At 26.5% G+C, this 25483-nt stretch overlaps 3 protein-coding genes and 2 pseudogenes across 5 annotated transcripts; 3 read left to right on the forward strand and 2 right to left on the reverse strand.

Annotated features, from left to right (window-relative positions):
• The first annotated feature begins 9600 nt into the window (after positions 1 to 9600).
• On the forward strand, positions 9601 to 10821 carry LOC126900754 (protein ZBED8-like). The gene is made up of 2 exons (XM_050676675.1): positions 9601 to 10441; positions 10655 to 10821. Exons 1-2 carry the CDS (start codon positions 9601 to 9603, stop codon positions 10819 to 10821), a joined length of 1008 nt encoding a protein of 335 aa, XP_050532632.1.
• Positions 10822 to 14589: 3768 nt separating this feature from the next.
• On the forward strand, positions 14590 to 19180 carry LOC126903120 (zinc finger MYM-type protein 1-like). 3 transcript variants are annotated; one of them, XM_050681123.1, is made up of 7 exons: positions 14590 to 14804; positions 14908 to 15215; positions 16403 to 17245; positions 17936 to 18128; positions 18197 to 18521; positions 18588 to 18840; positions 18928 to 19180. In XM_050681123.1, exons 4-7 carry the CDS (start codon positions 18112 to 18114, stop codon positions 19008 to 19010), a joined length of 678 nt encoding a protein of 225 aa, XP_050537080.1. In that variant the 5' UTR covers positions 14590 to 14804; positions 14908 to 15215; positions 16403 to 17245; positions 17936 to 18111; the 3' UTR covers positions 19011 to 19180. The 3 variants fall into 3 exon arrangements, with proteins under 3 accessions (XP_050537080.1, XP_050537079.1, XP_050537081.1); XM_050681122.1 differs by having other exon boundaries at positions 16403 to 18128; XM_050681124.1 differs by lacking the exon at positions 16403 to 17245.
• LOC126900778 (uncharacterized) lies at positions 15491 to 17581 on the reverse strand (annotated as a pseudogene).
• On the forward strand, positions 19016 to 20463 carry LOC126900780 (uncharacterized; annotated as a pseudogene).
• Positions 20464 to 24511: 4048 nt separating this feature from the next.
• On the reverse strand, positions 24512 to 25243 carry LOC126903138 (uncharacterized). The gene is made up of 2 exons (XM_050681151.1): positions 24933 to 25243; positions 24512 to 24864 (listed from the first exon to the last, which is right to left on the reverse strand). The coding sequence occupies exons 1-2, from the start codon at positions 25221 to 25223 to the stop codon at positions 24667 to 24669; spliced, it is 489 nt and encodes a 162-aa protein (XP_050537108.1). The 5' UTR covers positions 25224 to 25243; the 3' UTR covers positions 24512 to 24666.
• Positions 25244 to 25483: the final 240 nt, after the last annotated feature.

Consider the following 25483-nt stretch of genomic DNA (forward strand, 5'->3'; position numbering starts at 1 on the left):
AAATTAAAATTTAAAAAAAACACATCTTAGTAAAACCAATACCTTCTCAGCTTCGCATCGAAGCTAAAACACATCATAGTAAAATTAATACCTTCTCAGCTTCGCATCGAAGCTAAAACAAATTCAAAGGCACATATAATATTAAAATATTATGTTTTTATTATGAAAAGTGTTTAAAAAAAAATAATGAATAATAAAAAATCAAAAAAAATAACTGGTGAGTACCAAAATTGTAAATAACGAGTGTATACTTGTCTTAATTTATCATTAAAGATAAAAGGATCATCCTGCAGTTATAGCTAAAGCAAAATATGAGAGTTGTAAGGAAAATATGATTGTTGAAATCGGTAAATTTGTCATAGTTTATAATCATTAATTATTGGAAGTTAAAATTTGTAACATTCTATATTTATGTCGGGATTAGTAATAGTCTCTATCAGTACAATCGCAAAATTTGATCGTATTAATATTAATATTGTTTTCTTTTTTGACTGAAGAGTTTTATACTAGTTCGTTTGCGTTTTGAATTCATGTTTTTAAATCTACCAAAAAATGTGGTGATGTAATCCAGTTTTCCATTGATGAAGTTATTCTGTCTTTCTATGTTGTTATTAAAGTATTTTCTTAACTTGAACAACTAAAAAATTAATTGAAAAGTATTAACTGATGTTATATGTATTGCGTAAGAAATAGAAACTTACTTCATTTCGGTCAGTACTTTTAGGTATGTGTAGTGCTATATTTGGATCAATACTTCGGGCCAATTCGAAGATCGTTCGACCGCCACCTCCGTATTCACTACACATATTTTTCTCCAAACTGTATATTTTATAGTTTTTGTACGACGGTCTTTCCCATGGAGGCGAAGTTACAATGACTTCAGCTTTGTATTTCTTCAGGTCTTTAGCTAAAATGAAAAAATTACCCTCGATGAATTCGATCTTATCCCTCACACCATAAATTTCCGCATTCTTCTTAGCAAATTCCAATTTCTTCGGATGAATAGACATTGATAGACATCGCGATCACTTTTTTATACTTCATTGCTAACTGAATTACATTATCTCCTGCGCCACAAAACGGGTCCATCGCTACATTGTAACCCTCACACCTCTTGGCAATATGCTTGCTCAAAATTTCAGGGCACACGGAATAAAATGATTCTAAAATAATAGTTAACATTAAAAAAATAAAAGATTAATATAGAGTATTAATTAAATTACTATAGTCCAAGAGAATTCCGTCATCAAATTTTTCAAACAGGAAGTGTCTTTTATTCCATAAGAACTTTGGTATATCATGAGAGCAAGTTTTATTGGTGCTATTACTGTCCAAGTTATGTTTAATTTGTGAAGTGTTACTGGTAAATGACGAATCTAGAGTATGTGATTGAATTGATTCAGTCGAGTGATTAATTTGAGTCGAAATGTNCAGTCGAGTAATTTATTTGAGTCGAAATGTTGTTCTTGCACACTTCTGTAGCGTTTTGGAGCTGACAGATAGTGACATTATCGGTCAAGTCATTATTCGGTAGGTAGGGGTATGATATATTCAAAGAAGCACTCCTCAGGTTAGTTTCAATGGTATTGTCGGGTGTATTATTTTCAAAAATGTTTTCTTCGTTTCCAACAGTCGTAATTAGTGTGGATGTCTCTGTAGACTTATGATCTGATAAAATATTTGTCAAATTAGGTTTAGTATTGATGTCTGTTGTCGAAATGGATGTACTAATTGGTTTAGTTTTCGATTTCATAGTTTTGTTCTGTTTAAAAAGTTCATCGTCCAAATATATAAGAAATATTAAAACTAAAATACCACTAAAAGCGAGATCTTTAATAATTGAAATAGGAATAAAAAAATAAACAAGCACGAAAGACGAAAAATAAGAAAAGTGTCCATCGTATCAATGAAATTCACTCGATAAAGAAAATGAAAGTAAAAAAATATATATTTAAACAATATGAATAATATAACAGAGACTTCTAGACTGGTCAACTTGCGAATGTCGCGTTGATTTCAAGATTTTTGAAATTTGATTTCGTCGCGACTGAGACTTCTAGACTAGTTGGCTTCTACAAGAGTTTATATGTTCTTTGTTCGCTGTTTATACTAAAAGTTCCAATGAATTTTTAGTTTAGTAGATCTTTTATACTCATTTTTTTTCGATTTTCTGGCCAACGACAAATAACATTGCTATAACAAATTTTTTCATTATTTCAAAAATAAATATGTTATTCACGATCGCCATAAGTTGTTTTTAGCCAATATTTAAATTATATTTTTTCGAATTATACATATATACGCCAGAATAAAAATCAATTGTTCTTTAGTGACCGAAATGAGTTATTATCGAATGAATATTATAAAAAAATGTCTACTCTTTGATTTATAGAAATAGTTTTAAAGATATAATTATTTTTAAGAAGTTGACAGTAACTTTATTTAATGGACATACTGGTATGGTTTGTAACTTTATATTTATCATATTTTATTACAAAAATTTAATAATTGTCAAAAATATTTTGTGATTATTATTGGCTTAAATAAATAGTAAACATGAATTTTTTGATCAACGACAAATAACGTTGCTAAAACAAATTTTTTCAATAATTGAAAAATAAATATGCTATTTCACAATCGCCATTAATTGTATATTAGATATATATTTAAATTGCTATTAAGCCTATTATTAATACCTAATGTATTATATTTAGCTATTTCCATTAACAAAACCATGGCTTTAATCCTTCATTTTATGAGGATGAATATTTTTGTGTATGGCATAATTATTATTCAAAAATTAACTTTTATTATTTGTTTTTTATATTTATTAGTTATGTTGGTATGGAAGTCTTAAAAATGGAAAACTAACAAAGATTGATGTTTATGCTAGTACAAAAACTCATTTAACTCGTATTGCTAAATAAACAGGACATTATAACGTAACTGTCAAAAAAAACTGACATTGTTCATACCCTGCTAATAACTCAATCTAAAATAGAAGTTTCCACTAATAGGGAATATATGAAAAGTCTAATTGATATAACAATTTATTGAGTATCCATAGATTGGCCTGAAACAATTAAAATAATTCATTATTAAATAAAGATAGGGAACTAATTTAAATGATCTAATCAGGTAATAATAAGTAATTAAAACTATGAAGGTATAATTATTAATTTCTTAATAAATACTTTTTTTATGAAATTTCAACACAACTTGTGTTTTCTTTTCCAAGTATTTACCCAAGATTTCTGAAATATTCAATAAAGAAACAAATCACACTATTCACCATATTCACCATATTCAAAATAAAATAATTGAAAAATGTCCTAATAGAATAAGAGATTCAATTATAGAAGACATTAGTACACAGACTTTTAGTATAATGTGTGATGAAGCAAGGTAATAAATTAAAAAATCAACATTAATAAAAAAATATACAATTAATAAACACTAACATTACTATACAATTTTGAGATTTTTCTGAAGAAGAACCCATTTTTTTTATTATTATTATTTTGAAACTTGTAAATTAAATAAGCTCAAATAATTTCACAATCCTATGATGGTGTTGACATGTCTAGAAATTTAATGGAGTCAATCAAGAATAAGAATTAAATTTTAACATGTGATTTTTACTCATTGTATGGTTCATAGAATAAACTTTTTGTTGCATATATGTGCAACATTTTTAAAGTAATAACCAATATTAATAAAATATGTTAATTTTATTAAAATATTAAAATTTTATATTGTAATAATTAAAACTTTTTAGGATACCTTAATTTTTTTTAACACAATTAAGTGTATATACGTTCATTTTTATCATCTCAAAAGAATTGTCAATTAGTTGAATTGCAAAAAAACTTGAATATAAAAACTAAATCTATATGCGCATTAGTAATACAAGATGGAATTGTAGATTTAAAAACTGTTTAACGGCAAGTCAAAAGATCACTAAATGTTTCTAATTGAAACTATAAATTAACTAAAAGGTGTGGGAGCAAAGGTCCAACAGCTCTGTCTGCAGGTGAAAATTTAGTCTTTCTAATATTTGACAGGACTACCTCTTACTAGAAACATTAAAAATGACATCTTTTATGTTTTAGTAACTGATTATTTAAAAAGAGTGATTAAATTCTATTGGTTTTGTTAATGTAAAATTCAATGTATGCAAAACATTTTATAGTGCATTGGAATTTTTACTATTTTTAAATATTTTATACATATTGGCCACATCAAATTCACCACACCAAGTTGGCTATGCTTAATGCAGAAACTGACGAACAATTGAATCCACTGTTTTCAGAAAATAAAATGTAAAACTAAAATATTAACTATCCCCTATTGATACATTTTATGGCCATTTGGTGAGATTGAATTATAAATGTAATTTCAATATTATATAAATCGATTTTTGCAAACTGAGATGGTACCCAAAAAATATTTTCAACAATATTACATAGCTTTTTTTTCTAATTATTTTCTACTTTTTTAAAATAAAAGTAGTGTTGTGAATTTTACTTAATTTTTTTTCTCAACATAATGAATACACATAAAAATATTTTTATATTTATACAATTTTATACCAGGAAATATTAGTATTATAAAATTTGGCTGCGAGTGAAATGAGTTACTAGAAATCATTTCTATTGTACCAAAAGCATATTTTCTACAAAATTCAATAGTTAATATTTTATATTTTTATAAATATTTTTTTCATTTTTAAAAATAAATATTATTAAGAAAGGAAAAAAATTTAATTTGTTTATCCTTTTTATTTTATAACTATGTAAACAACATTGATGTTCATGGTTGTTATAATAGAATCTTATATTTTGATAATTCAAAGTTTAAATTACCATGGAAGCAAATACACATAGACATTTTGTGTAATACATTTTTTTTCCTTAAAGAATTAATTGACACTTAGAAATTTTAAAGTGAATTTGGTTTTGGTGAATCTTTTAATTTCATTAAATTTGTATTTATATTATGAATATTTTAAACATTAATTGTATTTACAAGTAATCAATGTGTTATGGGAAATTATTTTATACCATATACAGTGGTACAATTTCTTTTGGAAATGGAATACAATTTTCAATTATAACACAATGCAGTACGATGAACATTACTAGCTGTTTTGCTTTCAGACTCATACCAGTTTTAAATATATTTATTAAAATATAAATTTGAAATATATTAAATTTCAATAATGACCAATAACAGAAATTGAACAAGGTAATTTTTACTTTTTAATAATTAAATATTTTCCAGACAAATATATAACATTTTATTTATGTAAATGTACTTATGTGAATTTTTTTTGGACTTTGCTAAATTATTATGAACATAATGAGTAATTTTTGTAACATTAACCAAAATCTAATATTATATTATACATTTTTTTTATAACACAATTGGTACTTTTTGTAATGCCTTATTTTTTTTTTTCAAAAAATGTTTTTATAATTACTGGCTAACTGTTAATGTTATAATAGTAAAGTATTCTTGATGATTCAAAGTTATGGAAACAAATGACTTTTAATACACATATACATTTTCATAGTAAATATGAGTTATTTTATACTTTTTAATAAGAATAATTATCTTTTTTTTCTCGTTTATACGGATTAATGAATTATATTATTATTGAATATTTATATTAGTTAGTAATCAATGCTTGTGGAATATATATGTTGATGCAATTTGTTTTAACAAAATTCAATAAAATTTTCAATAGTTAACATGCAGGATGATAAATATTGTTTGTTGTTTAACTTTCAAACATATCACAGTCATTACAACATTTATTAAAATATTTAAAATTTCAATAAATTACCAACAGTATAAATATTTTTCAAGGTAATTTTTACATTTAAATAATTAAACATTATCCAAAAAAAAATGTGGCCAATAAAAAATAGAACATTTTATTTAAAATTACATTAGTTAAATTGTTAAATAATTGCTATTTTTTTATTATGTATGTTTTAACATAAGTCATGAAAATGAAAGTTTATTTAATTTTTAAATTCACTATATACTTTATTTGTGTATAAGTACCAATAATAGTGATTACTAAATAATAATATTTCATGAGGAATGTCAAAAATAATGTTAGAAATCTTTTTTTAAATGGTAATGATTAAATTGTTTTAGAAGTTATTATTATTTAATTAAAAAACATTTGAAAAATGATGTATATATGCAATGAGGTACAATTAAATTTTTTTATTTTAGTAATATTTGAATAAAAAAGTTTGGAAATTGCTAAATTATTAGTTTTATAGATTAATTTTAGTGACTTTATCCAAAATCTGTTAAGTAACTAATATTATAATATGAATTTTTTTATAAGATATTTGGTCTGTATGTAATGGCTTTATATTTTTCTTCCAAAAATGTTTTATTAAATTGATAAATTATCTCTCTGATTTAACATTAAAAATTCTACTTCTCTTGATAAAAATATTGAGTGTCAACTTTTAGCTTTTATAATAAACATATATTTCTTTAACAATCTATAGTTGAAAATTTTTTTCTATACTTTTAATAATAATAAATTTATCATTTTGTTTTTTTATTATAATAAACTTTTTAATATATTCTTAACTTAGTTGAATATAATTCAGAATAGTTGTAAAAAATATCATATCAAAATTAAGGCTAGCATGATATCTAATAATTGAATTTGGCTGATAGAATTATCGAATATGTATTTTAATAATACTATATTTGAACTCTAGAATTATTAGCTATGTAATAATTTTTAAATTCATCTCTAATTTCTTGTAAGTATATCAACATTGTTTTATCAAATGAAAACCCATATTTTGAATTAAATAAAATGTGTCAAGTTTTATTTTAATAGTAAATGACATTTAAATTATTAACATTCGTTAATTCATTATAAAACATTTAAACATTTAATGTAATACACATGTATTCTATTTTCTTTTAATTATATTATTCTGTATTAATAAAAATGTTACTTGGGGCATAGAAAAAGCGATAGCCCTTTGATGATACTAGTTTTACAATATTGCCTTTGCTATCTAATATCAATAATTTTTATAACATAATTACTAGCTACTTGTTAATATTATGATAATATTCTTGTTTATTTAAAGTTACAATTAACATGAAAACAAGAGACTTTTAATACACACAGACATTTTCTTACTAAATTTGAGTTTTATTATACTTTTTAATATGATTAATTTTCTTTCTTCTCTTTCATACTGATTAATCAATCATATTAGCTAGTATTCAATGTTTCATGGAATGTACGTGAAATTTTAAACAGTGATGCAATATGAATTGAAACGTCTTACAGTAGTGGTTTTAATTGCTATTAAATTTAAATCTAAACTGGTTTTCCATTTCGCCGGAACTTTTTTTAGGCACATCTATAAATTTCAGTGTTATTATTTTCTCACCCTAAAAATATTTTTAAGAACACATATATATATATTCTACAATTTTTTGTGAGATCAATATCACATTGTTTAAAATTGCGTCTTTAGTACTAACTGTTTTTAATTTTTTTTTAATATACTTCACTTCAGCTTACACAACTTAAGACTTTTTATCCCTCATAAAAAAATATTGAAAACACAAATTATTATATACGAGAATTGATATCTTAGATAAAAAAAAATGATGTGCATTTATTAATTGAAAATAATATTTGACTATAAAATTTAAACAAAAAAATTGGTTCTTAAATTAATGATACCTCTATTTTATCATAACCTATATGCAAAGGCGTAAAGCATTTGAGTAAATGTATTTGAATAAAAGTATTCAAATACTTTCATTGGTATTGAATAGTATTTTTAAATACATTTAATAAAAAGTATCTGAGTAGTATTTTAAATACAATTATTTAGTATTTAATACTGTTTAATATTCAGTACTATTAATATACTTTTTTTTTTTAATTTGCTAACCGTAGCACAGCAAGCAAATTAAACTCAGTCAAAATGAAAATTGAGAATAATTCTCTGTTATTTTATATGTTATTTCAGTGATCGGCAATTGGCGGTCCGCGGGCCATATCCGGCCCGCGATGGGAAAATAACTGGACCGCCAAAAATAGTTTTCTTCAATGCCGGTTACCATACTTAATAGAAATATGTTCTTTTTTTAACACGCTTCTATTAGTTTCACGTGTATGTTGTTTGTTGTTTGTTTGTTGTTTGTTTGTAAGTTTGTAACTCCACGCGGCACGTGTTATTATGTCGCGTATCCCGTCGTGTATGTCCTTGAGACTATACTGTTGTAATGCATTCGTCCCACCCCGCTCCCCACTCGTAGACAACAATATTTTCTAACCCGTAGACGCGCGCGCGTCATCAATTATGTATATATATAACGACTCGTGCCACCATTATCAGCCGTCGCCCTATTATGAGTATTTGACTGACCAACACCTCGCGTTATACGCCGCTGTGCAAAGTCCAGCAAGCGCCGCACGCCCGACGACATTCCGCCGCAAATGATACCGTAGTCTTCTACCCGTTGTCAAAGTGACAACGTCTACGATTCGATCCGCACTCGCGCGCCGTCGCTATCAACGCTGCTAACCTGTTGACGTCCGAGGAACACGCCGGACAACGCGTCGTCGATGCCAGCGAAAGTGCCGCGATATTATGCGAAGATTATATATTAATATTTGTACGTATATGCGTATATGTTAATATTCATTTATATATTCCTACAGCCGACGCCTCTGCTGCCGTATATGCCTCGTGTATAATGTTCCCTCCGCCATGCCCGCCCACATAAACACGGCNAAATATAGTTTAAAAAACTAAAAAAACACGCTTTTAAAGTACATCGAACTAAAAAGTTAAAAATAATTTTTAAAATAATTATGAACAAAAAATACTAGTATTATTGTGATAAAAGCGTCGGGCGCTCAATATACGAAAAATATGGCACAAAGCACCCACGCTTTTATCACAATAATACTAGTATTTTTTGTTCATAATTATTTTAAAAATTATTTTTAACTTTTTAGTTCGATGTACTTTAAAAGCGTGTTTTTTTAGTTTTTTAAACTATATTTATTTTAAACTATATTTATTATAATGTATTTAGAGATTACGATGGCGTTCATCGTTTATCGTTGTTTATAATAATAGTCTAGATAACACTACACAGGACAGTTACAGGTGCTATTATAATATTATAAGTTATGGCTTGTAACATTTAATAATTTTTCAGTTCGTGTTAAATCGTCATTGTTATCGCATCGCGGTTTGTCGTGTTTAAACGAATATTTAAATTTATAAATATTATTTTAGCACAATCGAATATGTTTACTAAAAAACGTAAAGTCGATAATGAAAACAGAAAGTTTCTGACTGAATGGACTGAACAATATTGTTTCATATTAACAAAAAGAACTGGGGTCGTTCCAGTTTGTCTCTTATGCAACAGTACAGTTGCTGTTATCAAATGTGCCAATTTAAAGCGGCATCATGAAACAATTCATAAAGATTTTGATAAAAAGTTTCCTCTTAGCAGTGCAGCGCGTAAAGATAAGATCTACACGTATGTCTCGTCTTACAAAAAAGCACGACTATGTTAGTAAAAAGTATGAGTGGGCAAGAAAAGTCTGTTGAAGCAGCATTGCGTGTATGCTGGACGTTAAATAAACACCAAAAGGTCACTGCACTTTTTGAAGAAAAAAAGGACATCATTAATGCTATTCAAAGTATTCCTTTATCAGCAAGAAGCAATACAAGGAGAAACGAAATTTTGGCTGATGACAACAAAAATAGTTTAATTTCCATTTTACAGAAAGCACCATGCTACGCATTAGCACTTGATGAATCATGTGATATTATTGATTCGGAACAGATCTCAATATTTGTGCGATTTTTTGATGTTGAAAGTAGAGTATTTAGAGATGAATTATTGGCATTATTGCCATTAAAATACAAGACTCGTGGAGAAGATTTGTTCAAAACTTTTGACAACTTTATGAATAAATCAAATATTAGTTATGATAAAATTGTGTCCGTTTCAACCGATGGCGCCCCAGCAATGGTTGGTAAAGAAAAGGGATTTGTTAAGAGAATTAAGGATAAGAATCCTGAAATACTTTCATACCAATGCATAATTCATCAGACGTCCCTATGTGGCAAACTCAGTACAACACTGAAAGAAGTAATGGACGTAATGATTAAGATTATTAATTTTATGAGGTCCCGATCTTCTCTTCAGAACAGGCAGTTTAAACAGTTTTTATCTGAATGTGATTCGGCTTATACAGATTTACTTCAACACAACAATGTTCGTTGGTTGAGTAAAAGTAAACTGATCGAACGCTTTTGGAACATAAAAGTAGAAGTAATCACGTTCTTGGAAAAATTGGATTCGGAAGAATCAAAACAGTATCATAAATTTTTAACAAACAAGAGTAATATGCTAGCTGTGGCATTTTTAAAATATATTCTTGAATATTTAAATGCACTTAATACTGAGTTACAAGGAAATAAAAAATTAATTTGTGATCTGATATCAACTGTATCTGCTTTCCGTCGAAAACTGGAAATATTTGAACAAGATATTAAAAATCAAGATTTTATTCATTTTTCAACAATGCTTGAATATAAAAATAATTCCAATATAGATTGCACAGTGTTTTTAAGTTTTTTGTCTGATCTCAGCAAAGAAGTTTCCAAAAGATTCAAAGACTTTGCAAAAATAAGAAAACTTTCGCAATTTTTAAAAAATCCTTTTGAAGTTTCTCCAATAGGAGAATGGATTGACATAGCTACTTCAAATAGAAATTATTGAATTGCAAGAAGATATTTCATTGCAACAATACAAAACTGCATCTACTGAAGATTTATGGACAAAACATATTTTAGATAAGTACATTAACTGTAGAAAACTGGCTATAAAATTAGCTACCATGTTTGGCTCCACATACATATGTGAAACTTCGTTCTCCAAAATGACGATTTTAAAGAATAAATATCGTTCAAGATTAATTGATCTCCACCTTGAAAACACTCTGCGCATATGTTGCTCTCCGAGAGTACCAAATTTCAAAAAATTAACTCAGGACAAGAAATGTCATTTTTCTCATTAAAATAAATGAAGTAAATTTTTATGTATAAATTTGTATTTTTATTATTTTATTAATTTTATGTTTTATACTTTCATAATTTATATTATATTAAATAAATTGTCTTAAACTATGTTTTTAATACAAAAATAAACATATTTAAGTTTTATCTGGCCCTCGAAATTTTTTTTTCAAATTATTTGGACCGCCATGGAACGTAATTGCCGACCCCTGTGTTATATTATAGTATAACATAATTATTGTGCTTATCTAAATGCTATTATGTATACATCTATTTTTATTACATCAGTTGAACCTACAATAGTCTATGGCAGATTCAAATGATTTACNAATAGCCTATTGCAGGTTCAAATGATTTACTCTATTGTCAATAAGACATACTTTACAGGTTTTTACACGTGTACTAATATTTATTTTTTTTACTGATTAGTCTCCAATAATTAATTTTATTTACCTCTAACAAAAAATATCGAAAATAATAAATGAGTTCTCTTAATTTAAGAGTACTCAATATTTGACTCAAATTACCCTCTTGGTAATTATTTAGGTGGAACCTTTGGCTCTTAGTTAAAATAAAAACATTATTATTATTTTTTAATTGTATTCTTAGTATTTGGAATACTTTTGTAAAGTAATTGAATATTACTTAAATACTTTTGTATGAAAAGTATTCAAATAGTATTTTAAATACATTTTTTTTTTTTTGAGTATTATTTAAAATACTTTTTAAAAGTATTTTTTACAACTATGCCTATATGTATTATATTATATATAGTTTTCAGTAAGTAAGGGAACGGGTTTCTATTGTTCTCATTGTTTGAACAACTGGCCTATTTCCTTACTTACTGAACGCTGTATATATATATATATATAAACATATGCATTTGATTTTGAGAACTGCCTATAAAATGTCAAATTGATAAATAAAAGTTTGTTTTAATTTATGTTACACTTTCAAAACAAATGATGACTTTAGTCTTATAATATAGAAATAGTGGGCTGTACATAGTTTGATATATCGAGACAGTTATGTCACTAGTACGCGCTATAAATTTGCAAATGTAAAAAAAAAAAACTGGCTGTACTATGCTAACATTTTCTGAAAGATATGTCGCATGTACGAATTTTAACATTTGTTATGAAAAAGTCATTTGTTTAATGTATCTTAAATAAATTGATACATTCACAATTATTTATATTTATATATAATTATTATATATTATAAGGCATTTTTAATCTAAGAACAAAATTTTTAATTTCTCATAGTCAAATAATTTTTATATCAATTACAGCACTTTTTTTTTTATTAATCTAAACGCTAATTTTATCATACATTATAATTTATATTTTCAATTTTTTTTTTTTTGGGTAAAAACGCAATTGAATTATGATTAGTCTAAAGTGTTGTATATTCCAAAAAACTAGTACAATTAGTTGTATTGAACTAGAGGCTAAGTTACTTTGACCTTATAAAAAATTTAAGATATAAATATGTCCTTTTATACAAATATTTTTTAGTGTGAAAAAAACAGCCCCTAAGGTTTTATTCTAGTTGCGACTATGCAAAGATGCCAGAAGAATGGGAAACCTGTTTAAATTTATATTTAACAGCGATTAAAATCACTATTGTAAGACGTTTCAATATGAATGTGCCTAGGCAGTTCTGTATTCATGTTGAACCATGTTGAATCATAACTTCTTTAAATACACACCTGGTATACACAAATTTATTAATATTCTAATTATACTAATTGTGTTTATATTGTAGAATAATTAAAAAAAAATTCAGCAGGTTATTATACGTGGGACTATGTAAAAAATTTAATTTTGATAAAAATACTGATAATTGCGATTTAACGTTTGACAGCATAGTTGTCATAGATGAATCCCAATTTAAACGATAAACTCATAGACTCATACATCATAGATGAGAAAAAAATTGATTATTAAAAATGTACTGTTTTGAAAATGAAAGTACAAACTTATATAATTATAACCGTCTTGAAATTTATATATAACATATAATATTTCTTGATAAAATATAGTGCTATGTGCAAATGCAAAATAGTGTTCTAATAAAAATACATATTACACCATATAATTAAGGTTCATAATAAACGTATGAGCAGAAATGAACTATAAACTGCGCATATAAAAACCATGCGCGTGGATTAAAAAAAAAAAAAAGCTCGTAAAACGGTAAAAAATGAACGGATTAAATTGATTTTTTTATCATATCTCAGGAATGTCATTGGGCGAGTCTGATGAAATTTTCAAACCTTAAGTTGTAAAACGCTGGCTTCAGAGAGCGTTTTTCTCGAAAACGGTCAAAATTTTAAAAAAAATTTTAAAATTTTCCGACCTTCGCCAATATTTTCCTGGAATCTGGTGACCGAGTACTTTCGTTGAAAAAAATAATTTTGAAAATCCGAGCACGCTAATTAATTTTCCCAGAAAAGCGTTTTTTTCCTTGTTCTATTATATAATAAGATATAAATATTTAAATAATAAAATAAAATTAGTATGTTCTAGTTAACACCAGACACATTAAAAAATGTTACATTACTTAGAGTAGAAAAACGCCTAACACATTGTTTAGATACTGGTGGTCAAGTTTTTGAACATATACTAAAATTAAAAAAATAAATTGCACAGCATGACTTTAAATTCTTGTTGATTATTAAGCATTGACAGAAGTAAATGTTGTAAATAATTCTCATTCGTAACTTTAATTTTAAAAATTTAACATTTTCACTTTACTTGACATACATGCATGCTGATTTAATAAGCTTTTTATAAATTTTTTTTGCGATTAAAAAAGTTATATAAAATGTTTAATAACAACTAATATAAAGATTAAATCATAAACATAACAAAATGACCGAAAGTATAACTCAATAGTACATTTATGTACAATAATAATTCATAACGGTAAAAATTGTTAGTAAATAAAATAATCATTTAAACAGAAATAACAGTGTTGCCACTCGCCACTTAAGATTAATAATTTGATAATTAGAATCATAAAATATATCAGAACAGAAGAACATAGTGTTTTTGTGTAGAGGGCTTATTACAACATTTTCAACCCTTGGAACTGACCGTAGCCGTAGTGTTATGCATACTGTGCTTATCAATGCCTCCAATTCCATTTATCTTATGATTTACATTGCACCGTTTTAATTTCAATAGCTGTACCATTTTTAAAGTTATCATGTTACACTCTGGTCTCAAGTCTAACAATATTCTACGTATAATCGGTCACCGCATATTAATACAACAGCTGTGGAAAGTAATACGGTGTTACCTTTATCTACTACTGACTGGGTTGTCATGACCGTTGATTTATTATTTATCGCTAGTGCTTTGATGATACGGGTACGTCATTATTTTTAATGCTAGTTCCATACTTTCGCGAGGTCCGCCTCGTTGAGAGTCTTGTCGAGTTAACGCGAGGCGAGGTAGCGCACGAATGCATAGTCTACCGAGAGTGTACTCTCGTGTAGTCTCGTGACTCACTCGGTTGTTTTTAACGGTTGTACAAAATGGATGTGGTTGAAATAACAGCTGCGGCTGCATTGTGTGCATACAGTTATTATAATTTTCTAAATTTAAGCCATTAAAAAAAAATTAAACAATCCAATAAGAGGAGATGGTGGACAACAACCATACACAGAAACAGAACAAAGTAAGTTAGTTTGATATTAAGTATTGACCTTAATGGCGTAATAAGAAAAATGATGGAGAGAATAATTTTAATTTGTACTACTCTTTACTAATTTTTCTTTCAGGCAAGGCATGGAAAATGTATTGGTGAATTGTTATATGAACCTACAGGCGAGTTTGAAAATTTTACTTGAGTGTCATTATCAGATTTTGAATATTTACTCACTTTAATTTCACCTATTATTTCAAAACAAGATACTCAACTGAGAGATTCAATCCCAGATAAAATAAGACTAGCAATTACGCTACGATTTTTAGCTACAGGTGATAGTTATAAAAGCCTTCACTTTTTGTTTAAAGTATCTAGCCAAATAATATCAAAGATTGTACCAGAAGTATGTGTAGCAATCAAGTTCTTAAAAATGAAGTGAAGGTAAAAATTTTATAATTATTTACTTAATAAATAACACTTTTCATAATAAAATTATATTTTAAATTGTGCAAAAGAAAATGACATTTGTTTTATTTGAACAACCTGTTCGTAAAATAAAATAAAAATTTAACAATAAAAACATAAATATTAACTTTTTAAATATTTATATGAAAACATTTTTAAACAAATATTAGAAATTAAAATAAATTAGTTACTTTTTACTAGAATAACTAGGAACATAATTATAAAACTACATGTTGAATATTACACTATCATCACTGGTTATTACTTTCTTCATAATTACCAACAACAGTGTAATAAGCTGTATCCACTATATTTTGAATATAGGAGTTAGAGACTGTCGATTGGTTTGAAGTATTACTTTGTGTATTTGAAGAAGTAGAATATGGTGTTAAAGGTTGTTCCGGAATAAGTATTGAAAGTGGTAGACACGGCGAATCAGAATAAGAAGTTACAGTAGATAATGAATCATTTGCAGTATTCATTCTTGTATAGAATTCTCCAGAAAATGTAGGCTGTCGTGAAGATAACAAGAGATTATTAAGCCGATGATAGCGTTGAATAAATATTCCATTAATATCGTACATAAAAAGTTCTTGTTCGTTTTCCGGTAACTTATGTAATTTGTTTGCTAGTATCATTCCATATAAATCATACTCATCATTTTCGTGTTTTTTATTTAAAACATTTTCTAAAGTATTAAACGCCCTCTTCATTTGTCTCCCAGCCTCTTCAACTTCAGGATTTCCTCGACGGCGAGATGTTTGTCGTTGTATCAGGATATTTTCTTGTGTTGGTTGACTAGTTAATTTGTCAGGTGAATTAAATTCATTGCCGTTGTCATTATCATTTTCTAATGTTTCCCTAGAATATTGAAAAAATTAATGTGATAAAATAATTATAATAATAACAAGATTATATAAAGGGTAAAAAGAAGATAGGAGAAGACGAATAATAAGAATACGAATTTAAACAATAATTAATAAATAACAAAACAACTTTCCAATATTAAAAATAATTTTAATCGCATTTTAAAAAAATCTGTTATGAATGCTTTAAATCGTATTTTTTTTATTTTTTAGAGCATTTAAATCCGTTTCCTAGTAATTACATTATACAATACAATACCCACAAATATTAATTATTTATTTTCATTTATATTTCAGCTACCATCAACTTTAAGTGATTGGTTAGAAATATAAAAAGGGGTTGGAGAAAAGTTTCCACATTGTGTATCGGATCAATTGACGGAAAACACATAGTTTTGCAATGCCCAGTTAACACTGGTTCAGAATACTACAATTATAAAAACTGTTATAATTAAACAATTATAAGTGTTGTTTTAATGGGATTAGTTAGTAGTGACTATCGTTTTATATTTGCTGATATAGGGAGCCAAGGTAGAAATAGCAACGGTGGCGTGTTTAAAAATTCTTTGCTGTGGAAAAAAATTTGCTCAAACAGCCTTAACATTCCTGCTCCTTCCCTTCGTGGCTCAAATGTTGATTTACCATATGTTTTCCTAGGAGATGGTGTATTTGTTCTCCGTACCAACTTGATAAAACCATTTCCCGGAAACCATGAGATTGGCTCTCCAAAACGCATTTTTAATCAAAAATTATCAAGCTCCCGTGTTGTGATTGAAAATGTATTTGGAATAATGACTGCTAAATTCCGAATTTTCAAAAAACCAATTTCAATAGAATTAGAAAAAGTTTCCATCATAACAATGACATGTGTGCTATTGCATAATTTTTTAATGAGAAATGAAACGTCTGTATCAATTTATACCCCTCCCGGTACAATAGACATTTATGATAATACTGGAATGATAATTCAACCGGGTTCATGGAGAAGAGAAATCGTCGAAAATTGTGCTATTAAACCTATCGATCAACTACCACGTAGATCACTAGAAAATTCAATACGAATAAGAGAACAATAACGTCATAGTTTTATAATAATAATTAATACCTTTCAATAAATAAACATAAACTAGTAATTATGAAGTAATTATATTATATTTACCTCTTCAGTATTTAATGTCACGTTGCAATCGTTTAGTTTTCCAAGAAAACTTTCCATTTGATCATATAAAAACCATATTGGTCGATAAATATCATTCTGGCCGGCTCCTGATTTAATGTATCCGAAATGTAGCCATAATTGAATTTTTTTTATTTTTCAAATCTTCTATGGATTCATTCAAAACCTTGCTAATTCTGCACCATGCGTCATTCATTTTTGCTTTATTTGTGATTAAGATGCTTTGCATTTCATAAAATATCTTCTGATTGGTATAACTCTACAAATTTATTCAAAATTTCGTTCGTCCAATCAGCCATTTTTTGCACAAAAAGTTTTGATTTCTTTTTGTTTCGTTAACCGAGTACTCTCGAGCTCAGGCGAGAGTAAAGTAGGTACGCCTCACCTCGTGTCTCGTGGTCGGTCTTTATTTAATTGCTATTATCAATGGTAGTAAGGCACATTGTTGTGAGTTCATAAATACACTAACTGACTATATAAAAAGTATATCTATTGATAGACATAATTGATAATAAACATCCGTGACTGTGACAGCGATGTCTTAAAAACCATTTAGCGAGGTACAAGTTTAAATTGTTTACGTATAATATTATAAGTCTGTACAAAATGATTTATTCCTAAATAAAACTTATGTGCAACAATGTTTGTTTTAGGGAATTTTATAGAAACTTGTATTTTGTTTTCCAAACATGTACCTGAATTTGCAGAAAACTTTCAAAAAACTATTAATTATACTAGTCATTCAATACAAGAGCAGTTTATTAGTCTTTGTGCTAATAGTATTAGAGACACAATTATACATGAAATAGGAGATGGTGTGTTTGGCGTAATGTGTGATGAAGCACGGTTAGTACCTATAAATTTATTATTAATTAAAAACTTAAAATTATGATATTGATAAATAATATTTTCAGTTGTTACAAGGAAGAACAAATGGCTTTATGTGTTAGATACACCAAAGATTTAAATGTTCATAAGGGATTTTTAGGATTTGTAGATTGTTCAGTTAAGCAAGATGCCGAAGCTCTGAGTCAACATATTTATGATTATTTCAAAGCTTATAATTTAAGTAACAAAGTACAAATTATTGGTCAATCGTATGATGGAGCAATTGTTATGGCTGGGAAATTTAATGGTGTTCAAGCAAAAATTCAAAACAAATATCCATGTGCAGTTTATACTCATTGTATGGCACACCGTATAAATCTCGTTGTTGTTGACATGTGTAAATTTGTGAAAGTAAGTTTAAAAAAATTATGCACCAATGTTTAAATTTTAATTCATATTTTATTTATTTTATTTAAGGAAACTAGATGTATCTTTAATACGTTAGAAAGTATTTATAATAATTTTTCCTACCCTACAGAAAATCAACAACTGATTGTTATACAAAAAAAATTAGGACTGAAATTTAAAACAATTGGAAGAATAATTGATACAAGGTGGAATTGTAGATACAAAAATTGTGATGCTGTCTTAAACTGTTACCAAGCAATTATTCATGTCTTACAAGAAGAAAATGATGATGACAATGACAAAGATGTAAATGAAGCTTTAGGTAATATGTATTAATTGTTGTAATACTCATTTTTTAATAATTTTTAATGTATTTAAAAATTGTTCCATACACCTTTTATTTCAACAGGAATACTTAATAATTTACAAAAAGCCTCTTTTATTGTTAATTTGTTTGTCATACGCCCAGTACTTAGTATCATTATATCATGAGCAACATGATGCAAGACAAAAATGCCACATTAGTAAAGCAGTAACAATAATTAATAGTATTATAAAAAAGTTACGAAAGTTCGCGTATTCCAGAATCTTTTAGTGTGATTTGGCAGTCTATACAAACATTTGCAGTTGATAATAATATTACAATTGAAATTCCATATCAAGCACGAGGTTTGCAATCTATTTTGTATTTTAATTAAGTATTTATGTTGTATAATTTTTAATGTTTTTGTAAAAATAATCATTTAGATTCTAAGAGAAAGAGAAAAGAGCTGACTCGTCTTAATGATTACATGTTAACTACCTTAAGAAGTGCAACATCTGAACCAGTTGAGTCAACTTTATCTGTTCATGACTATTATAGGAATAATATTTATTATAAGATATTTGACTCCATTACAATAAATTAAAAAAAAAAGATTTTCTCCTGAAAGTTTGATTGTTTCTGTAAACAAATTCATGCAACTTCAATATAAAAGAAGTTTAATATTTATTGATCATTATAAGGTAATATTTATAATACATTAAATACTTATTTATACAACATATATTGATATTTGTTTTTTATTGTATAATGTAAAAATATATATTTTTTGAAATAGACTGTATAGAGTAACACAATATCAAAAATAAGTTTTAATTATATATTTTAGGACTCATTGGGTATCAATAAACAAAACCTAAAAGCGGAAATGATTGTTGCGAAAAATTGCTTCAATAAAGACAGTGATTTGAGTATTGCAGATTTAAAAACTGCTATAAAAAATGAAATATTTCCAAATATATATAAAATGCTACAAGTAGCACTAACTTTACCAGTGTGCTTTGCAACTTGTGAGCGCAGTTTTTCAGCTATGCGAAGAATAAAAACTTGGGTGAGAACTTCCATGTTTCAAGATCGCTTCTCTAATTTATCAATTCTTCATATAGTAAAAGACCTTACAAAAAGTATTGAAAGTGAAACGATTTTAAATAAATTTGTAGAATCCTCCAGAATACTGGTTTTAAAATAAAGTATATGTATAGCTGTTATTACCCACTAATTTATATTTTTATTTTTCTTATGTACTATGTTTATGTATTTGTATTATAGATACATGTCAGTTCTTCTCTGCACAAAGAGCCATTAGTTGGATCATAAAAAAAAAAATGTTATAGATAAAATTGTATTAAACAACTAAATATTGTGAGTAACAGATTATTAAAAATGTAAAATATTAAATATGGACAGTATTATTACTTACGTTGTAAATGAAAAATTAAAAACTAAATGGGGGAGGGGTAAACCCCGCTTCTTAAATTTAAAAAAAAATGTAAGCCCCCGACGTTTTCAATGGATATCCGCTTATGGACCGTATAAAGTAATAACAGTGACTCTTACATAAAATTGAAGTAAAATAACATTATTATTATGTATAATAATAATTTAATATTATTATAATTTCATCAAAGGAATCATTTAATTGTAAGTAATTATTTCGTTATGAATGTAAGTTGTAACTAAATTAGGACTTCTTTGGTTCCTATCTATTATTCTATTAAAATAAAAAAATAATGTCTTATGATAAGCTATGTAATTTAATAAGTTCAAATCATCAAAGTAAATAATTATTCTCAAAATATTCCACATGGAATTTGGTTTTTATTTAGATTGTACATAAAACGACGGTAACATACACTGCTGCAATTATTTTTCAATGTAATGATATTAGAAAATACATAAATATTAAAAAAATTAAATTGGTCGACATTCTTTTTCCATAACATTTCAAACTTTGTCAGTCAATACCTTAAAAATAAAAAACAAAAGAAATCTTCAATTCAAATATATTTTTTATTCAGAAACTGTATTTCACTGGGTAACATTTACGTCGCCATGTTTGTTAACTAAAATACGCTCTTATGAAATAAACAAATTTTAATTTTAAGGTATTTTTTATTGTAAGCATAAAAACTTTTTTTAAATGATTTTTTTACAGAAGATATACTATCTTCAATTAATCAAAGAAATAAGAGTTGATGTTACTTTTGGAATAATCCACCAATTTCTCTAAATGAAACACTATCCACAGATTTGCATCGAATCATTTCTTAGGATAGTGATTTTAACCATTGTCAGATATCGTCTATACTTGACCCACACCTATGCCACTTCCACAATGTGCCGCGACCCCAACCCACTGTGCTACCATTTCATTTTTTAAATATCTTTTAATTTAAATTATTTATAGGGTATTTAGGAAAGTTACACTGGTCCTACAAGACATATACAATAATCTTAATAGTAAATTTAATTCATTATCCTATTTGTTATTATTTTTTTTTTTAGTTCATAAATTTATTTATTATAATGTATAAAAGAATTCCATATAAAATGTTCATCTTTAAACTCGCAAGTAAACTAATACTTGTTACTTTTAAATGGTGAACAATTTATTTTTAGTATTTTTAGTCGCCGAAAAATTATTTGATTTAATAAATGTGTTAAAAGTTATTATTACTTCAATTATTTTATAGTTTTTTTCATAATATAAAAAAGCCACGTACATTAAAAAGTATGATTCTAATAAACTATTTTATTCAAAACATCGACATTAGATTTTCATTCATAGAATTTTCGCAATTTTCTTCGATATGATTTCCTTTAGTTATGTAATGTTGTTAATTGTTTTAATTAAAATTTCTACGTGCGAAAAATTTGNTTAATTAAAATTTCTACGTGCGAAAAATTTGATTTAACAAAAATAACACGTGATGACGCATATGAACATATAAATAAACACAAAGATTTGTTATTTTATAAAATAAATGATGGTACTATTTATACAGATCCTTATATGTCAGTCAATAAATTAGAAGAATACTACCTTAATGACGATATTGATACTCCTGTACCTACGGACAAACTATATATAGGTACCATGCCTCGTTTATCTTACCATACGCTGGTTATTAATAGAACTTTACTTGAAATTACGAATGAAGCTATAATTGTACGTAACGATCCAATAGAAGCCATAATTTGGCTTAGAAATGTTATTGAAAGTATTGGAATTACAATACTGATGGCATATAATATTTCCACAAAAAAGATGCTACAGACTTTACCAAGTGAAAACGAAGCGTTTAATGATCATTTTAATAAAGTTTCATCTATGTGCAATCTTCTATTAAAAAAATTTAGTATTTATCGTTTACGTAAAGATCCAATTGATCAAACTATTGTAATATTTAATGAATATAATCAATCTCCAAAACAAAAAAACAATAAACAAAGATTCATTAAACGTTGTATTAATTTGCAGAAGCGTTATAGAAGATGTACATGTTTAGTAACATTGCCAAAAGTAATAGCTTTAGATATAGATGAAGACATTAAAACTGGATTTAAAAGACTAATTAATTTATATGCTACGATAAATTATGTTGCAAAATACATGTTAAAACTTTATGCTGAAAATTAAAACACTATGGTAAATTGTGGTTCGTAAGATAACATTTTCACTACACAAAATTTACTTTTTTATTCCATTCAAATAGAGCCAAAAATTAGAGTATTAAATTATAAAAAAAAAGTTTAAGAAAAATAAAAAGAATATTATGTGTTTTAATTACTATACGAATATCTAAAAACTGTTCTTTTTTATTTTTTTAATAACTATTATTTATTTCATATAGGATGTTTTCCATGATTAACAATGGTTAATTAACATTATTAACCCTATAACCAATGAAATGTTTTTAAAAATATAAAATAAAAATGAAATAATGTTTTTTAAATATATGCAGCAATATTTTAATTATAAAAATGTTTTTTATAAAAAATTTGTTAATAAAACATTTTTAGAAATATTTTTCTAAGAAAAAAAAATTTTTCTTTATATAAAAATTTTTAGTGTATATATTAATACAATATTGTATTTATATACAGGGTGGCCCACCACTCACTGACAATTTAAATAACTTTTGATCCAGTTAATATTTTTAGCTGATTTTTTTTTAAATATTAGTTAGACGTTAGGTCTATAGCTATATCTCAATAATTAATTTTTTTACATTTTATTAAAAATATTAATTATTTTAAAATTTTAAATAAAAAGTAAAAAAAAAATCTAAGATAGCTATTTTGTAGAGTAGAATTTAAGAAAAATTTTAGTAAAAAGATATCTTATTAATATTCAGTAGTAAATATTCTGTAGCGTTTTGAAGTTTGTGAAATTTTGAATTTTCATGTACTATTTTACGGTATTAAACATTGAAGTACGTATTGAGAAAAGGACAGAAGAAAACGCTATCTTTTCAATATACTTTTGAATGAGAGTGATAAGTAATAATTGCCTTATCTAATTTCTTGTCATGGTATTAATGCCAAGTTTGTAATGTATACACATTATCATCATATGTATACACAGTAATCATGAAAAGATAGCGTTTTCTAACCCATCAAAAAAAGGCATCTTTGGTCAACTCTAAGGTGTGCCCTAAGAGGGTTAAAAATAATACTCTAAGAGTAGTAATTTAGTTTTTTTTTGTAATCTTAAAAATATTAATTTCACCAAAAGTTTATAGAGACTTTTTTGGAGATATAATATTTTTCTATAAAAAAGATTCTACAAACATATTAAATAAATTTCAAAAGTCTGCAAACATTTTTGAAAAATTATTATTTAACCTCAAAAAACGAATATTTAAAATAAATCCCATTCAGAGGTGTTTCGCCAAAAAATATTATGACTAGTTCTAATATTTCAAGGTTGCTATCGTTGTAATTGATTAAAACTAAAATTCAAAAATCATCTTTTATTTTTATTTTTCCTAAAAGAACAATATCTTCTAACACCGCTTAAATAATTAATTTTGTTTACATTTATTATAGAAAAGTATTATATCTACAAGAAAGTCTTTAGAAACTTTTCCGTAACAGTTAATGTTTTTGAGATAGATAAAAAAACCTAACTTTAGAGTATAATTTTTAATCCTTTTGGGGCACGCCTTAAAGATAAACAATCGTCAACAATTTTTGCACAATTTTTTCTAATTTGTATAAATTATCATTCATTTATTTAATAAATTCAACTAGAAGCACTAGAAAATGTTCCAATAACTTTTACCCAACATAAATCAACTTATTGAAAATGAATTAAGTAATAAATGAGTTAAATATTTTCAAATGAAAATGTAAAAAAATAACTCGAAGCATTCAATTTTTATAACAATTATTTATCATATTATACAATATAAAATATATTTCGGGTAAAGCAATTTTAGCAATTAAAGCATATTTACATTTTTGCAATCAACAATATATATTCAGAATAATTTAAAGTAGTTTTATATACAGATAAAAAATTCAATATAAAACAAAATTTATTTTAATTTTTATCAAAACAAATATTAGAAAAATGAATTAAAATACTATGTTTTACAATAAAATGTATATTATCATAACACAATGATTAAAACTTTACTTTTCAGTAAAATATATATTCCAATAGCAAGTTGTAGCAAAAATAAAAGAGTTTTAAAGTATTCATATAATTTCAATAGTCGGTGGTATGTCTAAAGTGGTAAGTTTATAAATATTAAAAATGTGGAAATGCGTCTTTATCGATATAATGTGAATTATTAGCAAAATTGGTTGAATTATAATTTAACAGTAATAGTAATCAGCACATTTTGAATACTTGAGATGTTTTTTGTTCGTATAAAATTTGTTGTCGTTTGATAAGAATTTCGTGTTCATGTTGAAAAATCTGCTAAAAAATGTAGTAATAGAATCGTGTCTTTCGTCGATATGTTTGTGTGGAGTTTCCCTGTTGAGGTCGAATAATTTTCCAAATTGTATCAACTAGCAAAAATTAATTAATCAACATTAACTACAATTGCGGTTTACCTATAGAAAATAGAATAATTTACCTCGTTTCGACCTGTAGTTTTAGGTATGTGCAGTGCTACGTTGGGTGCAATACTTCTCAGCAGGTCGAAGAGTTTTCTACCGCCTCCTTCGTAGTCTTTACACATTTGTTTCTGGAGACTGTAAACTTCGTGTTTCTTATGCGAAGGGTCGCCCCATTGGGGAGACGTCACTATGACCTGTGGCTTATATTTTTTTAACGTTTCGGCAATGTCGAAGAAATCTCCCTGTAATTTTATCCCTGACCCCATAAATCTCTGCGTTTCTTTTGGCAAATTATAATTTTTTAGCATCGATATCAACAGCGATTACTTGTTTGTATCTCTTGGCTAATTGGATGACGTTTCCACCAGCACCACAAAACAGATCCATAGCGACGTCTAAACTGGGACATCTCAACGCTATATGTGTTAATATTTCCCGGCAATATTTAAACGGTTGAGTTGAAAGATTGTTTTTTGACTGTGATATGTTCATATTAAAAGAATTATTAGCTAATATGGAAGTGTTTTTAACTGAATGACGTGTATTATTGGTGTTATATTGTTGTCTA

This window comes from Daktulosphaira vitifoliae, unplaced genomic scaffold, assembly GCF_025091365.1.
Source record: "Daktulosphaira vitifoliae isolate Bord-2020 unplaced genomic scaffold, ASM2509136v1 Scaffold_3, whole genome shotgun sequence".
Lineage (NCBI taxonomy): Eukaryota > Metazoa > Arthropoda > Insecta > Hemiptera > Phylloxeridae > Daktulosphaira > Daktulosphaira vitifoliae.

What these genes read in the sequence shown, in the direction of transcription:
- LOC126900754 (XM_050676675.1), top strand. Translation starts at nt 9,601, where the DNA reads ATGTTAGTAAAAAGTATGAGTGGGCAAGAAAAGTCTGTTGAAGCAGCA. An exon ending in TAAATTTTTAACAAACAAGA is followed by an intron (nt 10,442 to 10,654) that starts GTAATATGCTAG and finishes ATTCCAATATAG; the next exon opens with ATTGCACAGTGTTTTTAAGT.
- LOC126903138 (XM_050681151.1), bottom strand. Translation starts at nt 25,223, where the DNA reads ATGCTAAAAAATTATAATTTGCCAAAAGAAACGCAGAGATTTATGGGG. An exon ending in AAACTACAGGTCGAAACGAG is followed by an intron (nt 24,865 to 24,932) that starts GTAAATTATTCT and finishes AATTTTTGCTAG; the next exon opens with TTGATACAATTTGGAAAATT.
- LOC126903120 (XM_050681122.1), top strand. Translation starts at nt 17,923, where the DNA reads ATGTTTGTTTTAGGGAATTTTATAGAAACTTGTATTTTGTTTTCCAAA. An exon ending in GTAATGTGTGATGAAGCACG is followed by an intron (nt 18,129 to 18,196) that starts GTTAGTACCTAT and finishes TAATATTTTCAG; the next exon opens with TTGTTACAAGGAAGAACAAA. An exon ending in AGATGTAAATGAAGCTTTAG is followed by an intron (nt 18,841 to 18,927) that starts GTAATATGTATT and finishes TTATTTCAACAG; the next exon opens with GAATACTTAATAATTTACAA.